The sequence below is a fragment of the Periophthalmus magnuspinnatus genome, chromosome 18, assembly GCF_009829125.3.
Source record: "Periophthalmus magnuspinnatus isolate fPerMag1 chromosome 18, fPerMag1.2.pri, whole genome shotgun sequence".
Taxonomy (NCBI): Eukaryota; Metazoa; Chordata; class Actinopteri; order Gobiiformes; family Gobiidae; genus Periophthalmus; species Periophthalmus magnuspinnatus.
Window position 1 is genome coordinate 11,760,823 of NC_047143.1, and position 25,227 is coordinate 11,786,049.

Consider the following 25,227-nt stretch of genomic DNA (forward strand, 5'->3'; position numbering starts at 1 on the left):
GTAGTTTTCGTGACCTTAAACTAAACTTATGATAAACAAAACATTTACAATATTGTTCCAATTTGGTGGGAAACAATGACTTATGCTTGCTAGTTACAATATCTGAACTCATAAGATGCTGGACAGTCAGTGTGACCAGGGTGTTCTGAGATAAAATATGAAATGCTGCTAACTGAATTAACAGCAGTGCAGGTCATAGTTTGTCCTGTACCAAGAAATGGCACCACTGTGCCAAGTGTTAAAAGCGCAGTGTATTTTCTTACCAGTAACATAAGAGTTGAAGAAACAGTGTCTCCAGTGTGGGACTTTTACAGTGTCTCACAGTCAAAGTGTTGTGCTTAATAATATCCACATTCAGCCACAGTCTGCAGCGTCCACATGTAAAGTTGAAACCAAACACATAATATGAACCAAACTCCGCCAAAAAACTTCTCCTCGGTCCTGGTAAAAGTGTAATTCCCAAGTAAATGTGGTGTAGTATATCCATGCAGAGCGCATGTGCGTAAAGATACAGCCAAATGAGTCCACATAAAGCGCCATAATCATCCTCCTTCACTCAGGTAAACGCAGAGTGAAATAAAAACAAAAGCATGTGCTTTGCAGCGCTGCTTTTGTTATTAATCGCCATAAGGAGAAAACAAAAGTGAAACTTAAGTGTGTCCACATGAGCTCCAGCTGGCAAATAGTAGTATAATAATAGCCTCATCATAATAACGGTTATTGAATTTATGATTAGGTATTGTTACAGCTCCCTTCAAAGGATAGTTCTAAATTCCATCGATTTATTGCCCCCCCCCCCCTACTGAGAGTTTCACCCCTCGTTCCAAATGAAAAATCATCATCTTTATGGTGATAATATAGGGAAATAAATACGGGTAAATTAAATATGTTAATCTAGTGGTCAAACAAGTGAACTGTAACATGTATAATTAACTGTTACCTAACACATACGTAAACACATACTTGAAGCATAGACAGTGAACTGAATATGTGTCTGTATGTTAACATAAGATATTAACAGTTAATCAGATAACTAAAGCATAAAAAACAAGCTAACAAGTGTACTCTCAATCTCACTTCGAATCAATAAATGCATTGAATTCTTCATTCTCAGTGTCACTTCTGAACAACTCTGCCTGCTGTGGAAGTAGATGTAGCGCTGCTCTGGAAGTAGATGGCTGCCATACTGGTACACAAGGCTAGAGTGCCCTCCTCCAGTTGTCAGTGTGACAATAACTATAATATATTTTAATAATTTCACATATAAGTTGCATCTGAGTATAAGTCTTACCCTTGGCCAAACTATGAAAAAAAGTCCCACCTATAGTCTGGAAAACACAGTAAATTATAGAAATGCAGTTTACTTGACAAACTGTGATATTTTAAATACATGTCTTTGTAATTCATTCACATTCATTGAATGTGCGTTGTCATTGTTGTGGTGCAGCTGGAAGAGGCCATAGACATACAGCTGCGTCAGTGTGGACTCCAGGTGACTCCCTTCACCATGACCAAAGTGATCCAGCTGTATGAGACCAAGAACTCGCGTCATTCATCCATGCTGGTGGGAAAGACCGGCAGTGGCAAGACGGTCACCTGGAGAGTCCTACAGAGCGCACTCACTGCCCTCTGCCAGAAGAAGGTCCCAGGCTATCAGGCTGTACATGTCAGTAATTACATTTCACCTGGTACAAGTTTGGCAGATGGAAGTACACAACTCAAGAACAAAGAAATTGTTATTTACCAATGCCTGGTCATTTTCGGATGTTATCTTATTAAAAAAAATAATAAAATGGAATATCCAAAACTGACATCCCAAATCATTTAAAGCAGACCAATTATGCAAATATATATGTATTTGGAGGGATTTGTGCATGTTTGAGCAATCTTTAATCACTTATTTTCAAGACACCATATTGCCAATCAACTGCTGTTTTCACTGCCACCGGCATACGCCCTTGGCTCTGTACTTTGCTCTTCAATTTTCTTAATCAATGATATATGTAGGATTTGGCAGTGTTGTGTAGTAATTTTGGTACATGAATGAATGAAAAAAAAAATGCTACTCTGTGATCTGCAGCTATCCATCAGAGTTGTTTTAGATGAATATTGTGACTTAAAATGTGCAAATTATAATATAATGATCCATGTCATAGATTACAACTATATTGCAGGCTCAAGTGCAATATGTTCACATATGTATTTTTTTTTTAAATCTTTTTCAATTTCTAGAGTGCTTTAAAGTAGAACTAAGTAGCATTTTCATCTCATTAAACGTATTTGTAAGTCCCTGTGATGGTTCAATATGTATTTTAAGACTGTTTGAAGTATCTGTCATCTTTCTGCCATCTGTGTGGAAAACCAGCATTGCAATATGGCTGACATGACCCAAAGAGAGTTCTCCTGGGAAAACCTGGCTCATTATTTGTTTTTATGTGATTATATTGCCTTATTTCAATAAAAAAGTAGAAAAGAAAGTAGAGAAAGAGCCACAGAAATGTGAAATAATGTAGGTTGAATAAAGTGTGGCCACTTTAAACAGTTTTATTCATTGCTTCATTGTTTGTTTGCTGCCAGGGTTACCCTCTGAACCCCAAGTCTGTCAGTCTGGGAGAGCTGTACGGAGAGAATGACCTGTCAACCAACGAGTGGAGCGACGGGGTGCTCTCGTCTCTCATGAGAACAGCCTGTGCAGGTGCAAGAACAACTGCATGACATATTTATCTCAGCAAATATAATTCATTTCAGCACAGTTCTGTTACTACTGCTGTTTATATTGCCTTGTAAACTCCTAAACTTGCAGATGAGGAACCAGATGAGAAGTGGATAGTGTTCGATGGGCCTGTGGACACTCTGTGGATCGAGAGTATGAACTCAGTTATGGATGACAATAAGGTGCTGACGCTCATTAACGGAGAGAGGATATCTATGCCTGAACAGGTCAGTACATGTTCCACTGGTCTAAAGACATATTTCCAGCTGAGTCCCCGGCCTATTCAATTTGTGGACCATGTGCCAAACATAGCCCTTCAAGTGATCTGATCCATCTCATATCCTATTTCCAAAAATATTAAAGACAGGCTATTTTACTATTTTACGTATTAACTGCTAACATATAACATATTTAGATCGAAAGTTACACATGTAACTACGGTTCTATGAATCCCGGATGACCGCCAGAGGCGGTGCTTCAAGCACTGGATGATCACTCTTGTGCATGTGCAGGTCGAGATTTCATAACAACAAATTCACCTATGACCTTCCAGTGACCCACGTGAGGCTATATATTCACGTGACTCCTGAAGCACAGTCCCTTATCCTTCTCGCGAGGGCACGAGGATTTCGAGGGACAGAGACCTCTGGTGGTCATCCGGGATTCATAGAACCGTAGTTATATATGTAACTTTCGTTCTATTTCATCCCTTCTGACCGCCAGAGGCGGTGCTTCAAGCACTGGATGACTTGTAACAACATGGTCACGAGGAATCCATAGACCACGACAAGTAACCTACCTCCTCATAATGAAGCATGATGCTTGCGTAACACTCCATCCAGGGGATGGGGGAACACGACATTCACCCGGTAAAATCTGGCAAACGTGCAGGGTGAGGTCCAAGAGGCCGCAGCACAGATCACATTTAGGGGAATCCCATGCATAGCAGCTCAGGAGGTAGAAAGGCCCCTGATTGAATGGCATCTCACGCCCTCAGGCATCAGCCGCCCCTGCGAGGTATAAGCATGTTTAATGGTCTCTACAACCCACCGAGAGAGTGCTGTGTAGAGAGAGCCCTACCCTTACGTGGGCCAGCATAACACACAAACAGACTTTCCGACCGTCTTATAACCTGTATATAAACCTCCAATGAGCGAACAGGGCATAAAGGTTCTGTGGTGAATTCCGTGCCAAACCTCGCCAACTGGAGCAGTTTGGCATTACCAGCAGAAGATAACACCTTAGGGAGGAAAGAGACATTAGGCCAGAGAGTTACGCTTGAGCCATCAGCATGCCATCTACAGCAGGACTCATTGACAGACAGGGCCTGCAGTTCACCCACACGCTTACCCGAAGCCATGATGAGGACAAATGCCGTCTTAAACAACAGCCACTTAATGTCTGCCTGGGCAATAGGCTCGAATGGATGAGCTCGCAGAGTCTCCAGGACCAGTGAAAGATCCCATGAAGGAGCCACTGGTCGCGTAGGTGGGTGAAGCCGTCTAGCACCTTTCAAGAAACGGGAAACGTTCTTGTCACTGCCCACAGTGCCACCATTCACACCACTGTGCCAGCAAGATATTGCAGCCACATATACCTTTAATGTCGAAGGCGACAGACCACGATCCAAAAGTTTCTGCAAAAACGCCAAGATAGCAGAGACTGAACAGCACACCACATCTTGTCCATGTTCCTTGCACCATTCCTCAAACAGTTTCCACCTGTTTGTGTACAGCCGCCGTGTCGATGGTGCCCAGGCATTACAGATCGTATGTCCTATTCCTCCAGCATACTCTGAGAATGTGACACCGGGCCTTGCAAAGGCCACACCCAGAGCTGAAGGCGGTTGGGATGGGGATGCAGTATTTGTCCCCCCAGCTGGGACAAGAGGTCCGTCCTGGCGGGGAGGTGCATTGGAGAGCTGCAACAGAGTCTGTGCAGAAGTGAGAACCAGATCCTCGCTGGCCAGAATGGGGCAACCACCAGAAGCTTGTGTCCCTCCTGCAGAACCCTCAGGAGTGTTTGATAAATCAGGGGAAAAGGAGGAAAAGCGTAGAGGAGAACATGAGGCCAGTCGTGAAGCGAACAGATCCACTTCGGCCCTGCCGAAGACCCTCCAGATGGTGCAGACCACCTCTGGGTGAAGCTTCCATTCCCCCGGCAAGAGAGTCTGGCGAGAGAGGAAATCTGCCACCTGATTCAGCGTCCCCGGGAGATAGGCTGCCCGCAGGCTGGCAAAATGGACGGACGCCCACTTGAGAAACTGCTGTGTTCTCTATGTGAGATTCACTGATCTGGTCCCTCCCATGTGATTTATATGGTAAACCACCGACCTGTTGTCTGAACGTACAAGCACATGCCTGCCTTGCAAGTTCGGCAGAAAATGGTGCAGTGCCAAGTCCACAGCCATTAACTCCAGCACATTTATGTGTTCTTCGATCAGACTCGAGGTCCATGTCCCTTGTATCACACGACCTTGCCATGTTGCACCCCAACCCATGGAGTATGCATCCGTATACACAACCTCTCTCCGTGACGGTAGAGGCCCCAACGGGACGCCCTGTAGGATCCAACGTCTGTCTCTCCACTGAGACAGGGAGTGCAGACACTGGGGAGACACACGCAGCCTCTTGCGTCTGTGTGCGACCCGAGTTGGATCCAGATGCAGGCTGTTCAGCCACATCTGCATCGGCCGTAATGAAAGTAGCCCCAGCGGAACTACACTGGAGGCTGCTACCAACCTGCCCAGAAGCTGGAGATACTGCAGGAACGGCAGGGCCTATTCCTCTTGGAATGCACCCAGCATCCCCATGATGTTGTCGACCCTTGTGGGAGAAGGGCACGCAACCATGGTGACGGTGCTTAAAGCCATCCCCAAAAACCAGTGTCCTGGGTCGGGACCAGATTGCTCTTGTCTATATTCACACACAGACCCAAGCGGCTCACATGCTCGAGTACAAGCCTTGTGTCGCGAATGGCCTGGTCGCGGCTGGGTGCACAAATTAATCAGTCGTCGAGGTAAGGTAGAATCTTCAAACCCCACGCCTGCAGTGGAGACAAGGCTGCTGCCACCACTCGAGTGAACACCCTGGATGACAGGGACAGCCCAAACGGGAGGACCCTGAACTGAAAATGTCTCCCCTGAAAAGCAAAGCAAAGGAACCTGCAATGATTGTGTGCGATTGGTACATGAAAATAAGCATCCTTCATCGATTGTCGTGAACCATTCGCCTGGGGAAAGTGCCTGAAGCACCTCTGAGGTGCGTAGCATGTGGAAAGGCATGACTTTTAAAAACACATTGAGACCTCGCAGGTCTAAAACTGGACGGAGGTTGCCACTTTTCTTTGGGACAAGAAAGTATCTTGAATAAAATCCCCCCGGATCCTGCCGAGGGTCTACGTGTACAATTGCACCCTTTTCCAGCAAGGTTGCTATTTCTAGATTGAGTGCCACGGATTTTGCTGGGTCCGAAATGGCAGTCATTCGGACCTGGCCGAAAACAGGAGGCCGGCGTCGGAACTGTAGGCGGTATCCCTGTGATAAGGTGGTCAACACCCACATGTCTGGGGTGTTGGCAACCCAGTACTGGAGCTGTTCCGGGGTGAAACAACCGACTGCCGGCCTGGGAGCTTCACCTACGGCCCCCCCAGCCTCTCGAAGGCCTGGAGGGCTGGTGACCAGACTGTGATGACTGAGGCACATGTGAAGCCCTGGGCCGATCACTCTGTGAGCGCCCAGACCTTGTAACAGGCCACCGGGGAGCCAAAAATGGGCTTGATGGTACAGCATATGTCTGCTGGTGTGTAGTAGAAGACCTAGGAGCAATAGGAGGAGGGGCTCATTGGTGAAGGCCCGCCAGCTGATGTCTAGTCTGAGAGGCCTGGGCTGTCCGTTGCAAACCCTCCAGCGCTGCCTCTCCAAAAAGTTCACCCGGAACCACAGGTAATCCTCTCAAGGTTCTCCTACACGTCTCAGTCAAGGGAGATTGTGCCAACCAAACCTGCCGACGTGCCTGGGTCAGGATGGACAGCAGGCGGCCCAGCTCCCTTGACATAAAAGCAAATGCTTGTAGGGACGTGTCGACCAAGCGTTGCGTAGCTGCATCGACATTAGAAGCCTCTAGTGAAGTCGCTAAACCTAACAGTAAATGGGACAGGGAATTGCCAATACGACCCATACGCGCCCCAGAGTCGTAAGCTTTACACAGTAATTCGTCAGTAACCCGGCACTGAGGTCGCGGGCACCTGGCATTGGGTCTCAGAGCCTCGTCTGGAGCCACAATAAGGGAGGCCACAGCTGGTTCAATCGCTGGCATATGTCCCAATCCAAACTTGGGCGCCTCCTACATGGCAGCAAGGACCCTTCCATCAGACGTCTGTTTAGAAAACGCTTTTGTATCTGACCAGCAGGCATGTAGTTCCTTAATATACTCCATAGAGGGAGGAACCAAAAGGGAAGACGCAGAGCTCTGTTGTCTAAAAAGTGCACTAGAAACCATAGGCTGCGCCGACGGTGCCTCCAATTGTAACCGTGCAAAAGCCACGCGTAAAGAGGAGGCAGCTGAGTCATCGTCACCTCCCTGAGAGCAGGTGGAGTTGTGTGAGCTCAACTCTAATATGTCAGAACACGCATCCAAACCGTCCCCAGTATGCGGGTCAGTGTCGTGGAAGTGCGTATCTGACGCCGCCACAGACAAGGCATCGTCTTTGCAAACAGAAACCACATCCCGCTGGGCAGCTAGTCAAGTAAGGCTATCCACCTTCGAGGATAATCCCGCAGAGCGATCCCCTTTGCTGCGCTTACGCGGAGTAGGGGAAGCGTCGACAGCAGAGCGCTTTCTACTCACCTTCCCGCTCGCTGGCAACTGGGTGTCCTGTATATCAGAGGGCCCAGTTCCTCCAAACGTGGCCAGGCGGTCAGCACGCAGGGATCTCGGCATAATGCTGCAACTCATGCAAGCATTCTCTGTCAAGCCTTCCTTAAGGTGGTCCACACGCAAACATAAGGAGCATAAATCATGTCCATCCTCAGGTTGAAGCGGGGTCATGCAAGCTCTACAGCACATCGACTCCATCACAACAGACGCTAGATCAGGTCGAGCTGAAAACGCCACTCTTGATCCGCCAACTGGGATTTAAAAATACCACGTCAAGCCAAAAACGCCACTGGTGGTAGACTCAAAAACTCAAAGAGAACAGTAACACTGCTGATAAGAATGAGCTAAAGAACCGAGCACGGTTCCAAAATAACAGAGATATTTTAGCCGAATGCGGCAATAGTCAACGCAAAGTCGAGCTGAACCGAACACGGCAGCAAATACAAACCAGCTCCACCGACCCGGTGTCGCTTCCAACAAAAAATGCAGAAACTACTTACCATACAGTCCTTGTGAAACGTGCACCTCACCGGCGTCAGGGAACCACCCGCTCCAGGTGAGGCACTCCGCCACGCGCAGCTTACACAGGCCCTGAAGGGCGAGTCGCGCTTGCTACCCTGACTGTGATACACTGCACTCAAATCACAAGTCCCGGGACTCTGAGCAGTAAGCTGTCACCAAAGGGAGAAAACAATTGTGGTACCAAGCAGTATTGGCGAGTAGCCACAACACACTCGACCTAAGCGCGAGAAGATAAAAGGGACTGTGCTTCCGGAGTCACATGACTATATAGTCTCACGTGGGTCACTGGAAGGTCATAGGTGAATTTGTTGTTATTAAATCTCTGAAGCACCTGAAGCACCGCCTCTGGCAGTCAGAAGGGATGAAATAGAATATCATGTTACCATTACTTGTTTTGAAAATGCTATATTTGCCAAAAATAACATATTAACATGTTTTATAAGCATGTTAATACGTTGTTTAATACTATCATTATAGAAACAGATCTAGATATTTTGAGTGACCCCAAAGTGTAGTGGTTTTTTGTGTACCTATCCAGGCCAAAGGGCCTGCCTCTCCGAAAAATCTGGTCCTCATGGAAATTAAGTTGAATATCCTCCATTACTAAGTGTGTGTTCTTGGAATGTCTCCACAGGTATCTCTCCTTTTTGAGGTGGAGAATCTGGCTCAGGCCTCGCCAGCCACGGTGTCCCGCTGTGGTATGGTCTACAACGACTACACAGACCTGGGATGGAAGCCTTTTGTGCAGTCTTGGCTCGACAAGCGGAAGAAGGTCCCTCACTACACTTTTACATTAATGATTTTACCAGATATTTCTATTATGCCACCGTTTTACAATGACCTTGATTCATTTATAAACATAATTATAATCATAATGAAGCACCACAACAACTTGATCTTAAATACTTCTTATTTTAAAAATAATAATAATTTTGACAAATTTTAAGCCTACATTGGAATTATTAAACAACATTACATCTGATTTCAAAATGCATGGAATCAAGTTTCAATTCTTAATTATAGAGCTCCTCATTCTGCTGATGGGTTTCAGATGACATCACTACATTCTATGGACCACCATATTAGATAAAAGCACATTTTGTCACAATATGTTTTTGATCTAGTCACCAATATAAATTATCCTGCTCAGCATTCATGAATTAACATTTTGGATATTTTATAGCACAGTACAATGTAGGGTAAACTGTCTCTTACTGTCTCTATCTGGGAGTATGATATAATCACGTTCTAGACTCTTGAATCAGGGTATTAAAATTTTAATAAAACACTTCACATGACTTGTTAATATTTACTTGCAATAGAACCTAAACTGACTTGACACTTGTTCGTTCTCAGGCTGAGGTGGAGCATCTGAAACCCTTGTTTGACAAATATGTTGAGCCCACACTGATCTTCAAGAAGAACAACTGCAAAGAACTGATTCCTATCAATGAGCTGAATGGAGTCATCTCTCTGTGTCGCCTTTATGACTGTCTGGCCACGTCAGAAAATGGAGTATGCCACACAAAACAATTGATACTTTGCAGTTACATCACACTGAACAGCACCATATGTGGTGGCACCATAGATGGAACATTCCACCATAGATGGAATGCACCGCAGTTTCTATGACACAAACCTCACTTTAGAAAAAAGATAAGTTTAAAAGATCTGAAACTCATGAAAAATACAAACAACAAATGCCTGTGATCAATACTATGGATCCTTTTTCAACAAAAAATCTAAAAGTGACTAACTGAAAAACAGTTGGCTAATGCTAGCTAGCTTCTGTGTTATTTATTTGAGGAGTATTAGTTAAATAGTACAAAATCAGCTCACCTGTTCTTGTTCCAGTCAGTTCTTTATGGTCAGATTGTGTTAAAATAAAGGTCAGATTAAAGTCTAACTTAAGTTACAGAGCTGCAGACAGAGCAGTGCCTCTAGATAGCTTCAGTCCCCCCAGAGTATGTTGAGTGATCAGCTGCAAAGTATCAATAGACAGTGCTACATGTATGTTTAAGAATTAAAGTTTTATGTTTTGTTTTTAGATAAATGTTTCAGACACAGAAAACTTGGAGCGCATGGTAGAGCTGTGGTTCATTTTCAGTCTCATCTGGTCCATCGGCGCCTCGGTCAATGAGGATGGACGCAAGAAGATAGACAACTTTCTGAGGGAGCTGGAGGACACCTTCCCCATTAAGGTGCTCTGCTCTGGTTGTGTCAATTCTCCAGGGTCTTTTAGATTTGTTAACTGAAGCCAAACCAATATTTTGCATAAAAATAACATTCACTCTGGGGATTTCCTAGGACACAGTTTACGAGTACTGTGTGGACACCAAAAGCAAAGCATGGATGCCTTTTGAGGAAAAGCTTACTAAAGGGTGGCGATACAATGCAAAGTAAGTTGCAATACTCCACATACACATAGTATATTGTATTATTTATTCACAATCTTTTACCTAGTGAAGCCTCTGTTTCAAATTTAGCCCCCAGCTGTGCTTTATTTGATCTTCATTTTATATTACATGCTTAAAGCTGGGGCACCTGATTTTCAAACCGTGAAAACACAAAGTAGGTTAAATCTTTCCAACTTGTTCCTATTAAAAGTGAAACAAAGTGGACCACCCTTAAACACCAATCAGCTCTCATCCCAATGCGTCATATAGTGACTCACATGACTCTTCCATACAATTTGCAATAGATAAAAGGCTTTATAATTAGATGAGGACAGTATGTGGATTTTTGACACAAAGTTCAACACTTTCTTGGGAGAAAACAAAATTTACAGATTTATGAAAAAGTGGGTAATTTAACTTTAATTCAATTTAATGTAAATTATTGCTATGTTATGCCACTGGAGCAGCAGACCAGCTGAACAGTAGAACTGCATTTTCAAATGCACATTGAAAGACTTCAGTCAAATTAATAATATTTTGTTACCATGTTCTATGCTTTTACTTCTAAGGTATTGGTATTATTAACATATTGTTACCACAATTGCAGATCTACTGCTATTAAAAGTTTAGTTACTTTGCTATTCATTTACTTATCGCTTTTTAAAAATTTCACCTTTTATACCTTTTCTGATGGTGAGAAAAAAAATCATTATGCAACATTAATTATGATGAATAATACATTAATTTAATGGTTCACACATGCAGTCACACATGCCTCCTCATGTTGTTGTTTATGTATTTCTCCAGTGCTCCATTCTATAAGATCATGGTGCCCACGGTGGACACGGTGAGGTACAACTTCCTGGTGAGGGCTCTGGTGATGGGGCGGTACCCGGTGCTACTCTCTGGGCCTGTGGGCACTGGAAAGACCTCTGTAGCCCAGAGCATACTGCAGGGCTTAGACAGCTTCAAGTGGGACACCTTCACTATCAACATGTCCTCACAGGTCACACTACATTTGCTCCGCTTGCACACATACTCTTAATATAGTCATCAACAAGTCTAAGTTATCTTTTAATCAATCAAAAGTTGTTTATGGAACTCAGTCAAATTTTAACAATTACATGCAAAAACTAAGACAGTGCAAAAACAGCTTGTTGCTTTTCAAAGTAAAGGGGAAACACCTCTTAAAAGCTGATGGATACCATCTTATCTGGCAACACAATCACAGGTGACAGAATGATAAGTCATTACCTGCAGCTGTGTATGTAAGTCCAGAGACAACGGATGATTCACAATTGCCAGGATTCTTGGCTTATGAACCTCTTCGAAGAGTTCCAGGTTATCACAGTCCTATCAAGTGTTCAAATCCTCCCAAAGCCCTCACATCCTCAGCGCTTGACCCTTTGCTCATTTAGCAAGGATGCACCTGTGGATCTTTGGCCACCTTGAATCACTACAATGCACATAATAATATTATTCATATTAATTCATATTATTATTGAAGTATCTTAACAGTGAAATAGATGTTTTTGAAAATGGAAAATATGTTGTTAGAATAGAGATGTGGAGATGTGATAATATATTAGTTGATCATAGATACCCATTGCTTTGATGATATTGCACACTGCTGTAATATATATTGGAATAACTAGTATTTGCAATATTTCACAAAATTATGTTTTCACAGCAGTACGTTTTGTGTAATAGTGTTTTCCCCTTTAAAAACTCTCCTTTATTGTAGATTATCATGTTTTATATATCAGTTATTTGAGTATTGCAATCACTGTTACTGTTGTTCCATGGATAGGGAATTTCACATCATGTATAGTAATGTTATTTGTGTTTTCTGCATTCAGACCACTTCTAATAACATCCAGTCGATTATTGAGAGCCGACTGGAGAAGAGGACAAAGAGTGTGTTCATGCCGATGGGGGGTAAGCATCTGCTGTGTTTCCTGGATGACCTGAACATGCCTGCGCTGGACCTATTTGGCTCCCAGCCTCCTCTGGAGCTGCTGCGCCACTGGATTGACTACAGCTTCTGGTATGACCGCCAGAAGCAGACGCTCAAGGTGGTCAAGGTGAGTTGCACAGGCCAACTTTACAACCATACAATGTTAACCATAGGCATAATTGACAAATAAGAAAGTTAGATAAAGAATGTTACAATTGTAAATAACAGGACATACAATCTTCTCCATTCAGGACATGTTCTTGCTGGCTTCCATGGGTCCTCCTGGTGGAGGCAGGACTCAGATCTCCAGCCGTCTGCAGAGTCGCTTCAACCTCATCAACATGACCTTTCCCAGTGTAAGATCACACATCACTCTTTTCATATCTAACCATTTTTATCTAATACATATTTTTTTATCTATTGGTTTATGTTTTTAAAGGAGGCATATAATGCTAATGTGTTTTCTAGAAATATGTATGAATACATTTGTACCAACACACATTATACTATGTAGGGATGTCGTGATCCATTAGTGGTATTGGTATTTGCAACCGATCTAGGCATTGAAATGGAATGGTGGTTTGGATATACTGAGTAGCTAGGCAGTTGTCGCTGCAGGTAACACCCAGAGTGACTTAAACACTGACTGAAGAGGTTCTACAGCAGCTAAAAAATGATTAATGACAGGGATAGTATTTATTTTGCCTAAATTGTGGTAATAAAACTAAACTAAATTAAAAATGAGAAAATGGAGATCGGCAACATCTGTTCAGAAAGCGTTTATTTATTTTATTTATTTTTGAAACAATGCCCAAAAGGCTTTTTTCCACTTTTCCAGGAATCCCAGATCACGCGCATCTACGGCACCATGATTAACCAGAAGCTGCAGGAGTTTATAGAGGAGCTGAAGCCCATTGGAACTGTGCTGACCCAGGCCACCATCGAGCTGTACCTTGCCGTGTCCTCCAAGTTCCTCCCCACACCAGCCAAGATGCACTACCTCTTCAACCTCAGGGACATCTCCAAGGTATATCATAGTGTCTACTTTACTGGCCTGGAAAGCTTTACAAAGGATTATCATTTTATGTTCTGTGCTTATTGATTGTGTTTTTTTAGATGGGCTGTGTTCAGTTAGTTCCCTTCAGCCTTCTAATTCTTTGAAAGACCAGGTCATTATTTACAGTGGGTAGGGAAAGTATTCAGACCCCCTTAAATTTTTCACTCTTTTTTATATTGCAGCCATTTGCTAAAATCATTTAAGTTCATTGTTTCCTCATTAATGTACACACAGCACCCCATATTGACAGAGAAACATTAAATTGTTGAAATTTTTTGCAAATTTATTAAAAAAGAAAAACTGAAATACTGACGGGACTTGATTTGGAAGGCCACATACCTGTCTATATAGCACCTTACAGCTCACAGTGTAGGTCAGAGCAAATGAGAATCATGCTGACTGAAGAGCTCAGAGACAGAATTGTGGCAAGGCACAGATCTGCCCAAGGTTACAAAGGTTCCTAAGAGCACAGTGGCCTCCATAATCCTTAAATGGAAGACATTTGGGACAAGCAGAACCCTTCCTAGAGCTGGCTGTCTGGCCAAACTGAGCAATCGGGGAAGAAGAGCCTTGGTGAGAGAGGTAAAAAAGAACCCAAAGGTCACTGATCACTGTGGCTGAGCTCCAGAGATGTAGTCGGGAGATGAGAGAAAGTTCTGGAAAGTCAACCATCGCTGCAGCCCTCCACCAGTCGGGGCTTTATAGTTGAGTGGCTCAACGGAAGCCTTTCCTCACTGCAAGACACATGAAATCTCACCTGGAGTTTGCTAAAAACAACACCTGAAGGACTCCAAGATGGTGAGCAATAAGATTCTCTGGTCTGATGAGACCAAGATAGAACTTTTTGGCCTTAATTCTAAGTGGTATGTGTGGAGAAAACCAGGCACTGCTCATCACCTGTCCAATACAATCCCAACAGTGAAGCTTGGTGGTGGCAGCATCATGCTCTGTGGGTGTTTTTCAGCTGCAAGGACAGGACTACTGGTTTCAATCGAAGGAAAAATGAATGTGGCCAAGTACAGGATTATCTTGAACAAAAACCTTCTCCAGAGTGCTGAGGACCTCAGACTGGGCCAAAGATTCACCTTCCAACAAGACAATAACCCTAAGCACACAGCTGAAATAACAAAGGAGTGGCTTCAGGACAACTCTGTAACTGTTCTTGAATGGCCCAGCCAGAGCCCTGACTTAAATCAACCCAATTGAGCATCTCTGCAGAGACCTGAAAAATGGCTGTCTACCAACGTTCACCATCCAACCTGACTGAACTAGAGAGGATCTGCAAGGAGAAATGGCAGAGGATCTCCAAATCCAGGTGTGAAAAACTCGTGGCTGTATAAGTTCAAAAGGGTGCTTCTACTAAATACTGAGCAAAGGCACTGAATACTTCTGGCCATGTGATATTCCAGTTTTTCTTTTTTAATAAAAATTGATCTCATCCACTTGGAAAAAGAGGAGATGAGACCACCCGCGGAGGGTGAGGAGGAGAAGATTTATGTATGTATGTGTATATATATATATATATATATATATATATATATATATATATATATATATATATATATATATATATATATATATATATATATATATATATATATATATATATATATGGAATCCTACAAGCAAATGGCAACCTTCAAGAGGAAACAAGAAAAGCAGCCACAGCCAAATACCTCAGACGAGTAAGGAAAGTCCTAAGGAGTCAATGGCAAGAACAAGACCCAGGCAATAAACAGCTACACCCTGCCAGTAATCAGATATCCAGCAGAAATCATAAGCTGGCCAAAGGAGGAGGTACAGACCACAGATGTTATGGCCCGAAAGCTCTTCACCATGCATGCTGGGTTCCATCCCAAATCCAGCACCCTGAGACTGTACGTGAGCCGTATGGAAGGAGGCCGAGGACTAGTGAGTGTGAGAGCCACAGTCCAGGATGAAACATCCAGGATCCATAAGTACATCAAGGACAAGGCCCCAACAGATAAATGTGCTCAGCGAATGTCTTAGACAATGGAGCGTCATGGAAGGACAAGCCCCTGCATGGGATGTACTACTGGAACATAACTGAAGTGGCTGATATCAAGAAATCCTACCAATGGCTTAAGAGAGATGGAATGAAGGACAGCACAGAGGCACTCATCCTGGCTGCACAGGAGCAGGCCTTGAGCACCAGAGCGATAGAGGCCCAGATCTACCACACTAGACAAGACCCAAGGTGTAGCTTGTGCGAAGAGACCCTGAGACAATCCAGCACATAACTGCAGGGTGTAAGATGCTGTCAGGGAAAGCATACATGAAGCGGCATAACCAAGCAGGCATAGTGTATAGAAACATCAAGGTGGGAAACACCTCCAAAGATAGTGGAGAATGATCGAGCCAAGATCCTGTGGGACTTCCAGATACAGACTGATAGAATGGTGATGCAAACCAACCGGACATTGTGGTGGTGGATAAACAACATAGCAAAGAACAGCTACTGCGCAGAACCTTCAAGCTCACAAGCTTCTGGTAGAGGTCCCGAGTATAGAAAAGAGGGGATGAGACCACCCACGGAGGGTATATATATGTGTGTGTGTGTGTGTGTGTGTGTGTGTGTATGGGGGTGGGTGTGTGAGTGTGTTTAAGTCATTTTTAGAGTGTAGAACAACTGATATTTTGAGACTTGTCCGACCAGGTTTTCCAGGGTTTATTGCGAGCCCATCCAGACTTCCATGATTCCAAACAGAACATGGTCAGACTGTGGATTCATGAGTGTTTCAGGTACCACTCTCATTCCTTTGCCCATACTTGATTTATTTTTTTTATTTTATTGCATTCAAATATTTTTCACATATTGCTTTGATTTTAGGGTCTTCTCAGACAGGCTGGTAGATCACAGTGACTTGGAGACCTTCACTGGCTTGCTGTCTGACAAACTGGCCTCACTCTTTGATCTCACATACCACAACATATGCCCCAATAAACAACGCACTGTGTTTGGTGAGACATATTAATTATTACATTATTGTTTATATTATTATTATTATTATTATTATTAATATATTATCATATGTTATTTCATGTATCCAAAGTCTTGCAATTGTGCCAATAATAATAATAATAATAATAATAATAATAATAATAATAATAATAATAAATGTAAAATACTGTATATACAATATACAATTCTGTCACCTTCTTGTTTCCATGGAAATGTTACAGCTTTTTCTGGAATGTTCTACAGTATTGCATTAAACCTATATCTTCATAGAGACAAGCAGGTGGCACCACCAGGCCAAGGTACAGGTCAGATGTGTGCAGGACGCATATATAAGTATTTTTTAGCAATAAAACCATCTTGAATAAATGCAAGATGGATAAGTTTAATGCCGTGCTGTGGAACATTCCAAGCAAAGCAATAACATCTCCATAGAGACAAAAATGTGGTGCAACCTTCACCATGGAGCACCATTTAATATTCAATGATGATGTCTATGCCTGACCATTATACCTTCCTGTGTGTTGTTTTGTCATAGGTGATTTCCTGAGCGACCCTCCTGTATACGAAGATCTTCTGGACATAAAAGCTCTGAAGGCCTTTATGGAGACCCAGCTGGAAGACTACAACCTGACCCCCGGAGTTGTGCCAATGAAGCTGGTGCTCTTCAGCGATGCCATAGAACACAGTAAGTGCAGCATTTATTAATATCAAATTTGACCAATTTGTCCCTCTCTCCTGGTGGTTGACACTCTGCTTCCTCCACAGTAACACGGATCATGCGTGTCATCAGCCAGCTGAGGGGCAACATGCTGCTGGTGGGCATCGGGGGCTCAGGGAGGACCAGCCTGTCTAAACTAGCAGCTTTTATCTGCGAGTACCAAGTCTTCCAGGTGGAGGTGACCAAGCAGTACCGCAAACAGGAGTTCAGAGAAGGTACGTTTTTGTCAAATATGCTATCTAAAGACAGTAACTCATATTTGGAGTAAAATTGTTGTATATATCTCAGGAATTGTCAGAATATATAGTAAATAATTCACTTCAACTGTTATTGAGAACATATGATTCAAAAGAATTATGAACTATTATAGAATTATGTTTTATTAGGTTTATTAAAATTAGCCAATCAACATATTTTTATCTCCACTTTTTTCAGATATCAAAAAACTTTATCGGCTGAGTGGTGTGAACAACAAACCCACAGTATTCCTCTTCAACGACACACAGATTGTGGATGAGTCCTTCTTAGAGGACATCAACAACATCCTGAGCTCTGGAGAGGTGCCCAATCTGTACAAGCAAGACGAGTTTGCCGAGGTATGCCACGCATTACGTACTGTGTTCAAGTAATAGTTTAAAAATATTCCATGGGTAAGCCATCTGACAGATGTGTTTTCTTGTGTAAAACGTGCACTACAAATATCATTTATACAAATATACAACCCTTTGTTATATACTTCATCATTTGTATTTTATCCCCACTTGCGTACACATGTTATGCTGTAAAATGTTGTACTGTAGTTATCCTGTGTGTAGGTGTGCACAGCTCTCTTAGACAGTGCCAGGAAGGAGAACGTAGTAGAGACAACTGACTCCCTCTTCAGTTTCCTGATTGAACGAGTAAGGAACAACCTGCACATAATCCTGTGTATGAGTCCAGTTGGAGAGCCTTTCAGGTACAGCTATTTACAATGGTCAGAAAGTGAAGAAAATACATTATATTTTTTCCTCATGTAAGTAAAACATGTTTTCAGCATCTGAAAATGTTTTATTGCCATTGTTAGTGAACAAAATTCACTAAGAACTTGCTTCAGTGTTATGACGTAACAAACACTAATAATATAAACTATCATCAAATAAAAATAAGGGCCTGCATTAAAATAAGGTAAATAAGAATAGACTTTGACATACAGACACAAAATGTACAGTATAGCAGAACAGCAGTACAAAACTATCAGTTCAAATCAATTCTTAATGTTATTCTCCTTCTCAGGGTTCAAAGTCAATGCAATGTCATTATAAAGTATAGCCCAGGTTTTGTGTAATAAAACAAGATTATTCACAATGGTAAACTTCAATGAAAATGTGCCCTAACAGCTGTCTAATGAACGTGTTGTGTCCAGGAACCGCATCCTGCAATACCCAGCACTGGTGAACTGCACCACCATCGACTGGTTCTGTGACTGGCCCAATGACGCTCTGCTGGAGGTGGCAGAGAGATACCTGACCGGAATGGACCTGGGCTCTGTCAAAGGGGTAGGGACACTTCAGACATTTTTTTTATCATTTCACATAAATTAGCATATTTAAAATATTTAATCACTGTAAATGAACAAACAAATAAATAAATGCCTACATGAAAGGACAAAACACGAGGAACAGTAACTATCATTGAATGACTATCAAATGTGCTTACAACAAATGTCTGTATATGCAAATATGAAAACAAATATATAATACTATATAGTTGGGCAGTTTAATTATATTTAATTACAATTATAGTGTCCTACCAGTCAAAAGTTTGGACACACTTTTTCATTTACGATTCCATGATAATATATTCTCACTGAAACACATATGGAATGTAGTAAACGGAAAAAAAACCTGATATCACACAATTGTGAAGTGAAAACCATTTCAGGAGACTTCACCTTGAAGCTCTCTGAGGGAAGCTCTCTGAGACCAAAGGTTTGCAGCACTGTTGACAAAGCGAAGTGAATACTTTGAAGATTTCAGTTATTTTCACATTTATTACATAATTCCGTAATAATCTTCATATATTTGATATATTCTTATTCTGTGTATACATAAAATGTAGAATGTAGTAAACATAAAGAATAAAACACTGAATGATAGTTTGTGTCCAAACATTTGACTTGTAGTATACATATATGTATACAGGGCACATTTTTATATTTATAATATTTCTTGCATTCCCTGTAGATTCAGACAAAAGTGGCCAGTATTTTTGTTATGATCCACCAGTCAGTCGAACACATCTCCAGAAAAATGAAGCTGGAGCTAAGAAGACACAACTACGTGACCCCAACAAACTACTTGGAGCTGGTTTCTGGATACAAGAAGTAAAATGAACAAACAAATTGAAGCAGATAATCGTGTTTGCATCAATTTTATATCGCAATGTTAAACTTTTAATTGATTTTATGCAGACTTTTAGCAGAAAAGCGCAAGGAGTTGGGAGACCAGGTGAGCAAGCTGCGTAACGGCCTGTTCAAGATCAGCGACACAGGGAACAAGGTGGAGGTGATGTCCGTAGAGCTGGAAGAAGCCAAGAAACAGGTGGCAGTGTTCCAGGAGCAGTGCGATGAGTTCCTCACCATCATCATCCAACGGAAGGCTGAGGCCAACCGGCAGCAGCAGGTATGACTTCTCTGCTCTATTGTTAGGCCACTGCTAGGAACAAGCTAATAAACATGAATTCATCTTTGTGGTCCCTTAATTACATCTACAAATTCTACTTGGAAAAAATATCATTGGCAGAATATTTTGCAGTTACACAATGCACAATGGCACAAAAGCTGTCATTTTTTAATGGTTTTAAACAGGAGTCTGTGATGAAAACCATATTTGATTTTCAATTTTTAAAAAAGGTGAGAGTGACTAACTGAAAATCTGCTGTCTTATGCTAGCTAGCTTGTGACTGTAAGTGTGAGGGACTTGTTTGACAGGACAAATCATCTCACCTGTTGTAGTTTAGATAAAAGTTTAGAGCTCCTGACAGAGGGAATGTTGTTGACACTAGCCTTAAAGTATTAACATTATCACCTTTTATTAGTATTATGAGGATTTATCGTATATGGATAACAGCAGAAATGAATAAGCATGAAGCATGAGTTAGCTGGAGTTTTGGGAGTGACTGGACAATTAATCTGCCCTTTCACTTACAATGATGATGTTTGCTAGTACAACTTAAAGCACAGGTCATGTCTTTGGTCAAAAAAGTCCATCGATCTATCCATTTTCTTCCGCTTATCCGGGGCCGGGTCGTGGGGGCAGCAGTCTAAGCAGGGACTCCCAAACTTCCCTCACCCCAGACACGTCCTCCAGCTCCTCCTGGTGGGACATGCCCAGAACACCTCCCTAGGGAGGCATCCAGGAGGCATCCTGAGCAGATGCCCGAGCCACCACAGCTGGCTCCTCTCAACGTGTAGGAGCAGCGGCTCTACTCCGAGCTCCTCCCATGTGGCTGAGCTCCTCACCCTATCCCTAAGGGTGCGCCCAGCCACTCTGCGGAGGAAACCCATTTCGGCTGCTTGTGCCCGCGACCTTGTCCTTTCGGGCATTACCCAGAGCTCATGACCATAGGTGAGGGTATGAACGTAGATTGACCGGTAAATCGAGAGCTTCGCCTTCCGGCTCAGCTCTTTCTTCACCACAATGGACCGATACAGCGACCACATCACTGCAGATGCTGCACCGATCCGCCTGTCAATCTCATGCTCCATCCTTCCCTCACTCGTGAACAAGACCCCGAGATACTTGAACTCCTCCACTTGGGGCAGAGAGGGCAAACCACCTTTTTCCAGTCGAGAACCATGGCCTCGGATTTGGAGGAGCTGATTCTCATCCCAGCCACTTCACTCTCGGCTGCAAACCGCCCCAGTGCCTGCTGCAGGTCCTGGCTCGATGAAGCCATCAGAACATCATCATCCGCAAACAACAGAGATGAGATCCTGTGGTTCCCGAACCAGACCCCCTCCGGCCACTGGCTGCGCCTAGAAATTCTGTCCATAAATATAATGAACAGAACCGGTGACAAAGGGCAGCCCTGGCGGAGTCCAACATGCACCGGGAACAGGTCTGACTTAATGCCGGCAATGCGAACACAGCTCCTGCTCTAGTCATACAGGGACCGGACAGCCCTTAGCAAAGAGCCCCGGACCCCATACTCCCAGAGCACCCCCCCAAAGGACACCACGAGGGACACGGTCGAATGCCTTCTTCAGATCCACAAAACACATGTGGACTGGTTGGGCATACTCCCATGAACCCTCGAGGACCCGATGGAGAGTATAAATCTGGTCCAGTGTTCCACGACCGGGACGAAAACCACACTGCTCCGCCTGAATCCGAGGTTCGACTATCGGTCGGATTCTCTTCTCCAGTACCCTGGGAGTAGACCTTACCGGGAAGGCTGAGGAGTGTGATTCCCCTGTAATTGGAACACACCCTCCGGTCCCCCTTCTTTTACAGAGGGACCACCACCCCAGTCTGCCACTCCACAGGTACTCTCCCCGACCGCCACGCGATGTTGCAGAGACGTGTCAGCCAAGACAGTCCCACAACATCCAGAGACTTGAGGTACTCAGGACGGATCTCATCCACCCCCGGAGCCTTGCCACCAAGGAGCTTGCTAACCACCTCGGTGACTTCAGCCAGGGTGATGGATGAGTCCACCTCCGAGTCCCCAGTCTCTGCTTCCTCCTCGGAAGACATGACAGGGGGATTGAGGAGATCCTCAAAGTATTCCTTCCACCGCCCGACAACATCCCCAGTCGAGGTCAGCAGCTCTCCATCCACACTGTAAACAGTGTTGGTGAAACACTGCTTCCCCCTCCTGAGGCGTTGGACGGTTTGCCAGAATTTCTTTGAGGCCGTCTGATAGTCCTCCTCCATGGCCTCCTCGAACTCCTCCCAACCCCGAGTTTTTGCCTCTGCAACTGCACGAGCCGCGGCACGCTTGGCCCGCCGGTACTCATCGGCTGCCTCAGGAGTCCCACGAGCCAACAAGGCTCGATAGGACTCCTTCTTCAGCTTGACGGCATCCTTTACTTCCAGTGTCCACCACCGGGTTTGGGGATTGCCGCCACGACAAGCACCGCAGACCTTACGACCACAGCTACGAGCGGCCGCATCGACAATAGAGGTGGAGAACATGGCCCACTCGGAGTCCATGTCTCCAACCTCCCCCGGGATCAGGGAGAAGTTCTCCCGGAGGTGTGAGTTGAAGACCCCTCTGACAGAAGGCTCTGCCAGGCGTTCCCAACAGACCCTTACGATACGCTTGGGTCTGCCAGGTCTGTCCGGCTTCCTCCTCCGCCAGCGGATCAAACTCAACACCAGGTGGTGATCAGTTGACAGCTCAGCCCCTCTCTTCAGCCGAGTGTCCAAGACACGTGGTCGGAGATCAGATGACACGACAACAAAGCCGATCATCGACCTCCAACCTAGAGTGTCCTGGTGCCATGTGCACCGATGGACACCCTTATGCTCGAACATGGTGTTTGTTATGGACAAACTGTGACTAGCACGGAAGTCCAATAACAAAACACCACTCGGGTTCAGATCAGGGAGGCCGTTCTTCCCAATCACGCCCCTCCAGGTGTCACTGTCATTACCCACATGGGCGTTGAAGTCCCCCAGGAGAACAATGGAGTCCCCAGTTGGTGCACTGTCTAGTACCCCTCCCAGGGACTCCAAGGAGGCCGGGTACTCTGCACTGCTGTTTGGCCCGTAGGCCGACACAACAGTGAGAGACCTGTCCCCGACCCGAAGGCGCAGGGACGCGACCCTCTCGTTCACCGGAGTGAACCCCAACACGAAGCGGCTGAGCTGTGGGGCAATGAGCAAGCCCACACCAGCTTGCTGCCTCTCCCCGCGGGCAACGCCAGAGAAATGGAGAGTCCAGCCCCTCTCAAGAAGTTGGGTTCCAGAGCCCACACTGTGCATGGAGGTGAGGCCGACTATATCTAGTCAGTAACGCTCAACCTCCCGCACAAGCTCCGGCTCCTTCCCCCCCAGCGAGGTGACATTCCATGTCCCCAGAGCCAGTCTCCATGTCCAGAGATCTGGTCGTCGAGGCCCCCGCCTTCGACTGCCGCCCAGATCTTCATGCACCGGCCCCTTACGGATCCTCTTGCGGGTGGTGGGTTCACATGAGGACGGCCCCACGTTACTCCTTTGGGCTGAGCCCGGCCGGGCACCGTTTGGAAAGGCCCGGCCACCAGGCGCTCGCTGTCGAGCACCCACCCCAGGCCTGGCTCCAGTGTGGGGCCCCGGTAACGCCGGTCCGGGCGACGTAGCTTGCCTTGATTGTGCTCTTTTCATAAGGGGCTTCTGAACTGCTCTTAGTCTGTCCCGTCTCCCTGGACCTGTTTGCCATGGGTGACCCTACCAGGGGCATGAAGCCCCTGACAACATAGCTCCCAGGATCATTCGGGCACTCAAACCCCTCCACTACGTTAAGGTGGCGGTTCAGGGAGGGGCTCAAAAAAGTCTTTAGCCCTAATTGTACACAGTGTATTGTATTTTGACCCACTGTATGTAATTTTATTATTTTAAGTAAAACTACTCAGCTTGATTGCCTTCACCTTCAAGTATAAATTGTACTTGAAAAAGCTGTGTTGTAACTTGGGTTGTAGTCCTTTGGTTGTAATTGCCAATGGTGTCTTAGTCGGCAAAGTTTCTATTAGTCAAATAATTGTTTCATTACAATTATTAGGATTTATATTGTTAGGCGTGTTCTTATCAAAATGACGACTGGATTCGATCAGTTCAAATCTCAAAAGTTTATTCCCCTGACAGATACAATCTAATACAGTACCCGGGGTCAAAATGATCTATCCCTCCTTTGTGCAGCAGGCAGTCTGTCTGCTTTTCCCTGGCCCCAAAGAATAAAATGTAACATGTAACATGAATATGCAAATATTGTGATGAGTAGATTGACGCATTGGTTCCTCCTTCCAGCCTCGTTCACTTCTCCGGGCAGCACCGATTTGTTTTTGGCCTTGAGTCTCGTCCGGCCGCCTTATCTCTGTGAAAGGAGTTTCTGCAAAGAACTGGCTGCCCCCCATAACTCACATCTTGCAATGCCTCCTTTAATATTGGAATATTATACTGAGTGCATAGTTTCGGTGTTAGTACATCTTGTTCAAACTTTAGCATAAACATGGTGCCCATTAGATGACCTTAAAAAGAGTGCAGCATTCAAAGGATACATGAATTCAGTGTACACATAGTGGTTACATGACAATATTCAAAACGTCTATGATTTCAGTGTCAAAGGGTATATATGTAGATGTGATGCACCTAAGAAGCTTTATTATTTGTCATACCCTTCAATATGGACAACAGGAGAAATGAAAAAGTTTGCTATAATTTGATTTGACAGTTTAATGTGCCTATTTACTTATGAAAATGCTTGTTCAATTCAATTCATTTTATTTTTGTAACGCCCAAAATCACAGCAACAGTTGTCTCGAAGGGCGTTCATGTTTTGGTTGATGGGGGAAACCGGAGTACCCGGAGGAAACCCATCCAGACAAAAGGGAGAAACATGCAAAACTCCACACAGAAAGGCCTGGGCAACCCGGGGATTGAACCAAACCTTCTTGCTGTGAGGCATGAGTGTTGCCACTCAGCCACTGTGCTGCCTACACACAAAAACAAACAGGAAAATTGTTACTAGTACCTCTTTGTATATTTTTGTGAAAGATCATTTTTGTCAGTGTCACAGTCTCTCGCCTCTCCTATCTGCAGGCGGTAACCTCTAACAGTGAGAAGATAGCAGCAGAGGAAGTGCAGTGTAAAGCCATGGCAGACAACGCACAGAGAGACTTGGATGAGGCACTCCCTGCTCTGGAGGAGGCCATGAAGGTCTCTTTTCATTTTTTTATTCATTATTTTATTTTATATGTTATAATGTTGTTTCCTCATCAAAAACATACCTGGATTGTGTATTGTTTCATTCACACATGTTTAACAC

At 44.3% G+C, this 25,227-nt stretch overlaps 1 protein-coding gene across 1 annotated transcript in view; it reads left to right on the plus strand.

The window, feature by feature from the left end:
- Positions 1-25,227, plus strand: part of dnah2 (dynein, axonemal, heavy chain 2) — a 130,282-nt gene that overhangs the window by 63,559 nt on the left and 41,496 nt on the right. Inside the window, exons 38-58 of the mRNA XM_055228976.1 lie at positions 1,448-1,666; positions 2,578-2,695; positions 2,804-2,940; positions 8,747-8,884; positions 9,469-9,627; positions 10,161-10,313; positions 10,420-10,511; positions 11,316-11,514; positions 12,368-12,592; positions 12,717-12,821; positions 13,304-13,492; positions 16,200-16,285; positions 16,374-16,504; positions 17,041-17,190; positions 17,271-17,438; positions 17,659-17,819; positions 18,039-18,178; positions 18,626-18,758; positions 19,446-19,585; positions 19,673-19,883; positions 25,002-25,118. Coding sequence (XP_055084951.1) covers positions 1,448-1,666; positions 2,578-2,695; positions 2,804-2,940; positions 8,747-8,884; positions 9,469-9,627; positions 10,161-10,313; positions 10,420-10,511; positions 11,316-11,514; positions 12,368-12,592; positions 12,717-12,821; positions 13,304-13,492; positions 16,200-16,285; positions 16,374-16,504; positions 17,041-17,190; positions 17,271-17,438; positions 17,659-17,819; positions 18,039-18,178; positions 18,626-18,758; positions 19,446-19,585; positions 19,673-19,883; positions 25,002-25,118 — 3,171 coding nt within the window. The remainder of the gene's footprint in view (positions 1-1,447; positions 1,667-2,577; positions 2,696-2,803; positions 2,941-8,746; positions 8,885-9,468; positions 9,628-10,160; positions 10,314-10,419; positions 10,512-11,315; positions 11,515-12,367; positions 12,593-12,716; positions 12,822-13,303; positions 13,493-16,199; positions 16,286-16,373; positions 16,505-17,040; positions 17,191-17,270; positions 17,439-17,658; positions 17,820-18,038; positions 18,179-18,625; positions 18,759-19,445; positions 19,586-19,672; positions 19,884-25,001; positions 25,119-25,227) is intronic.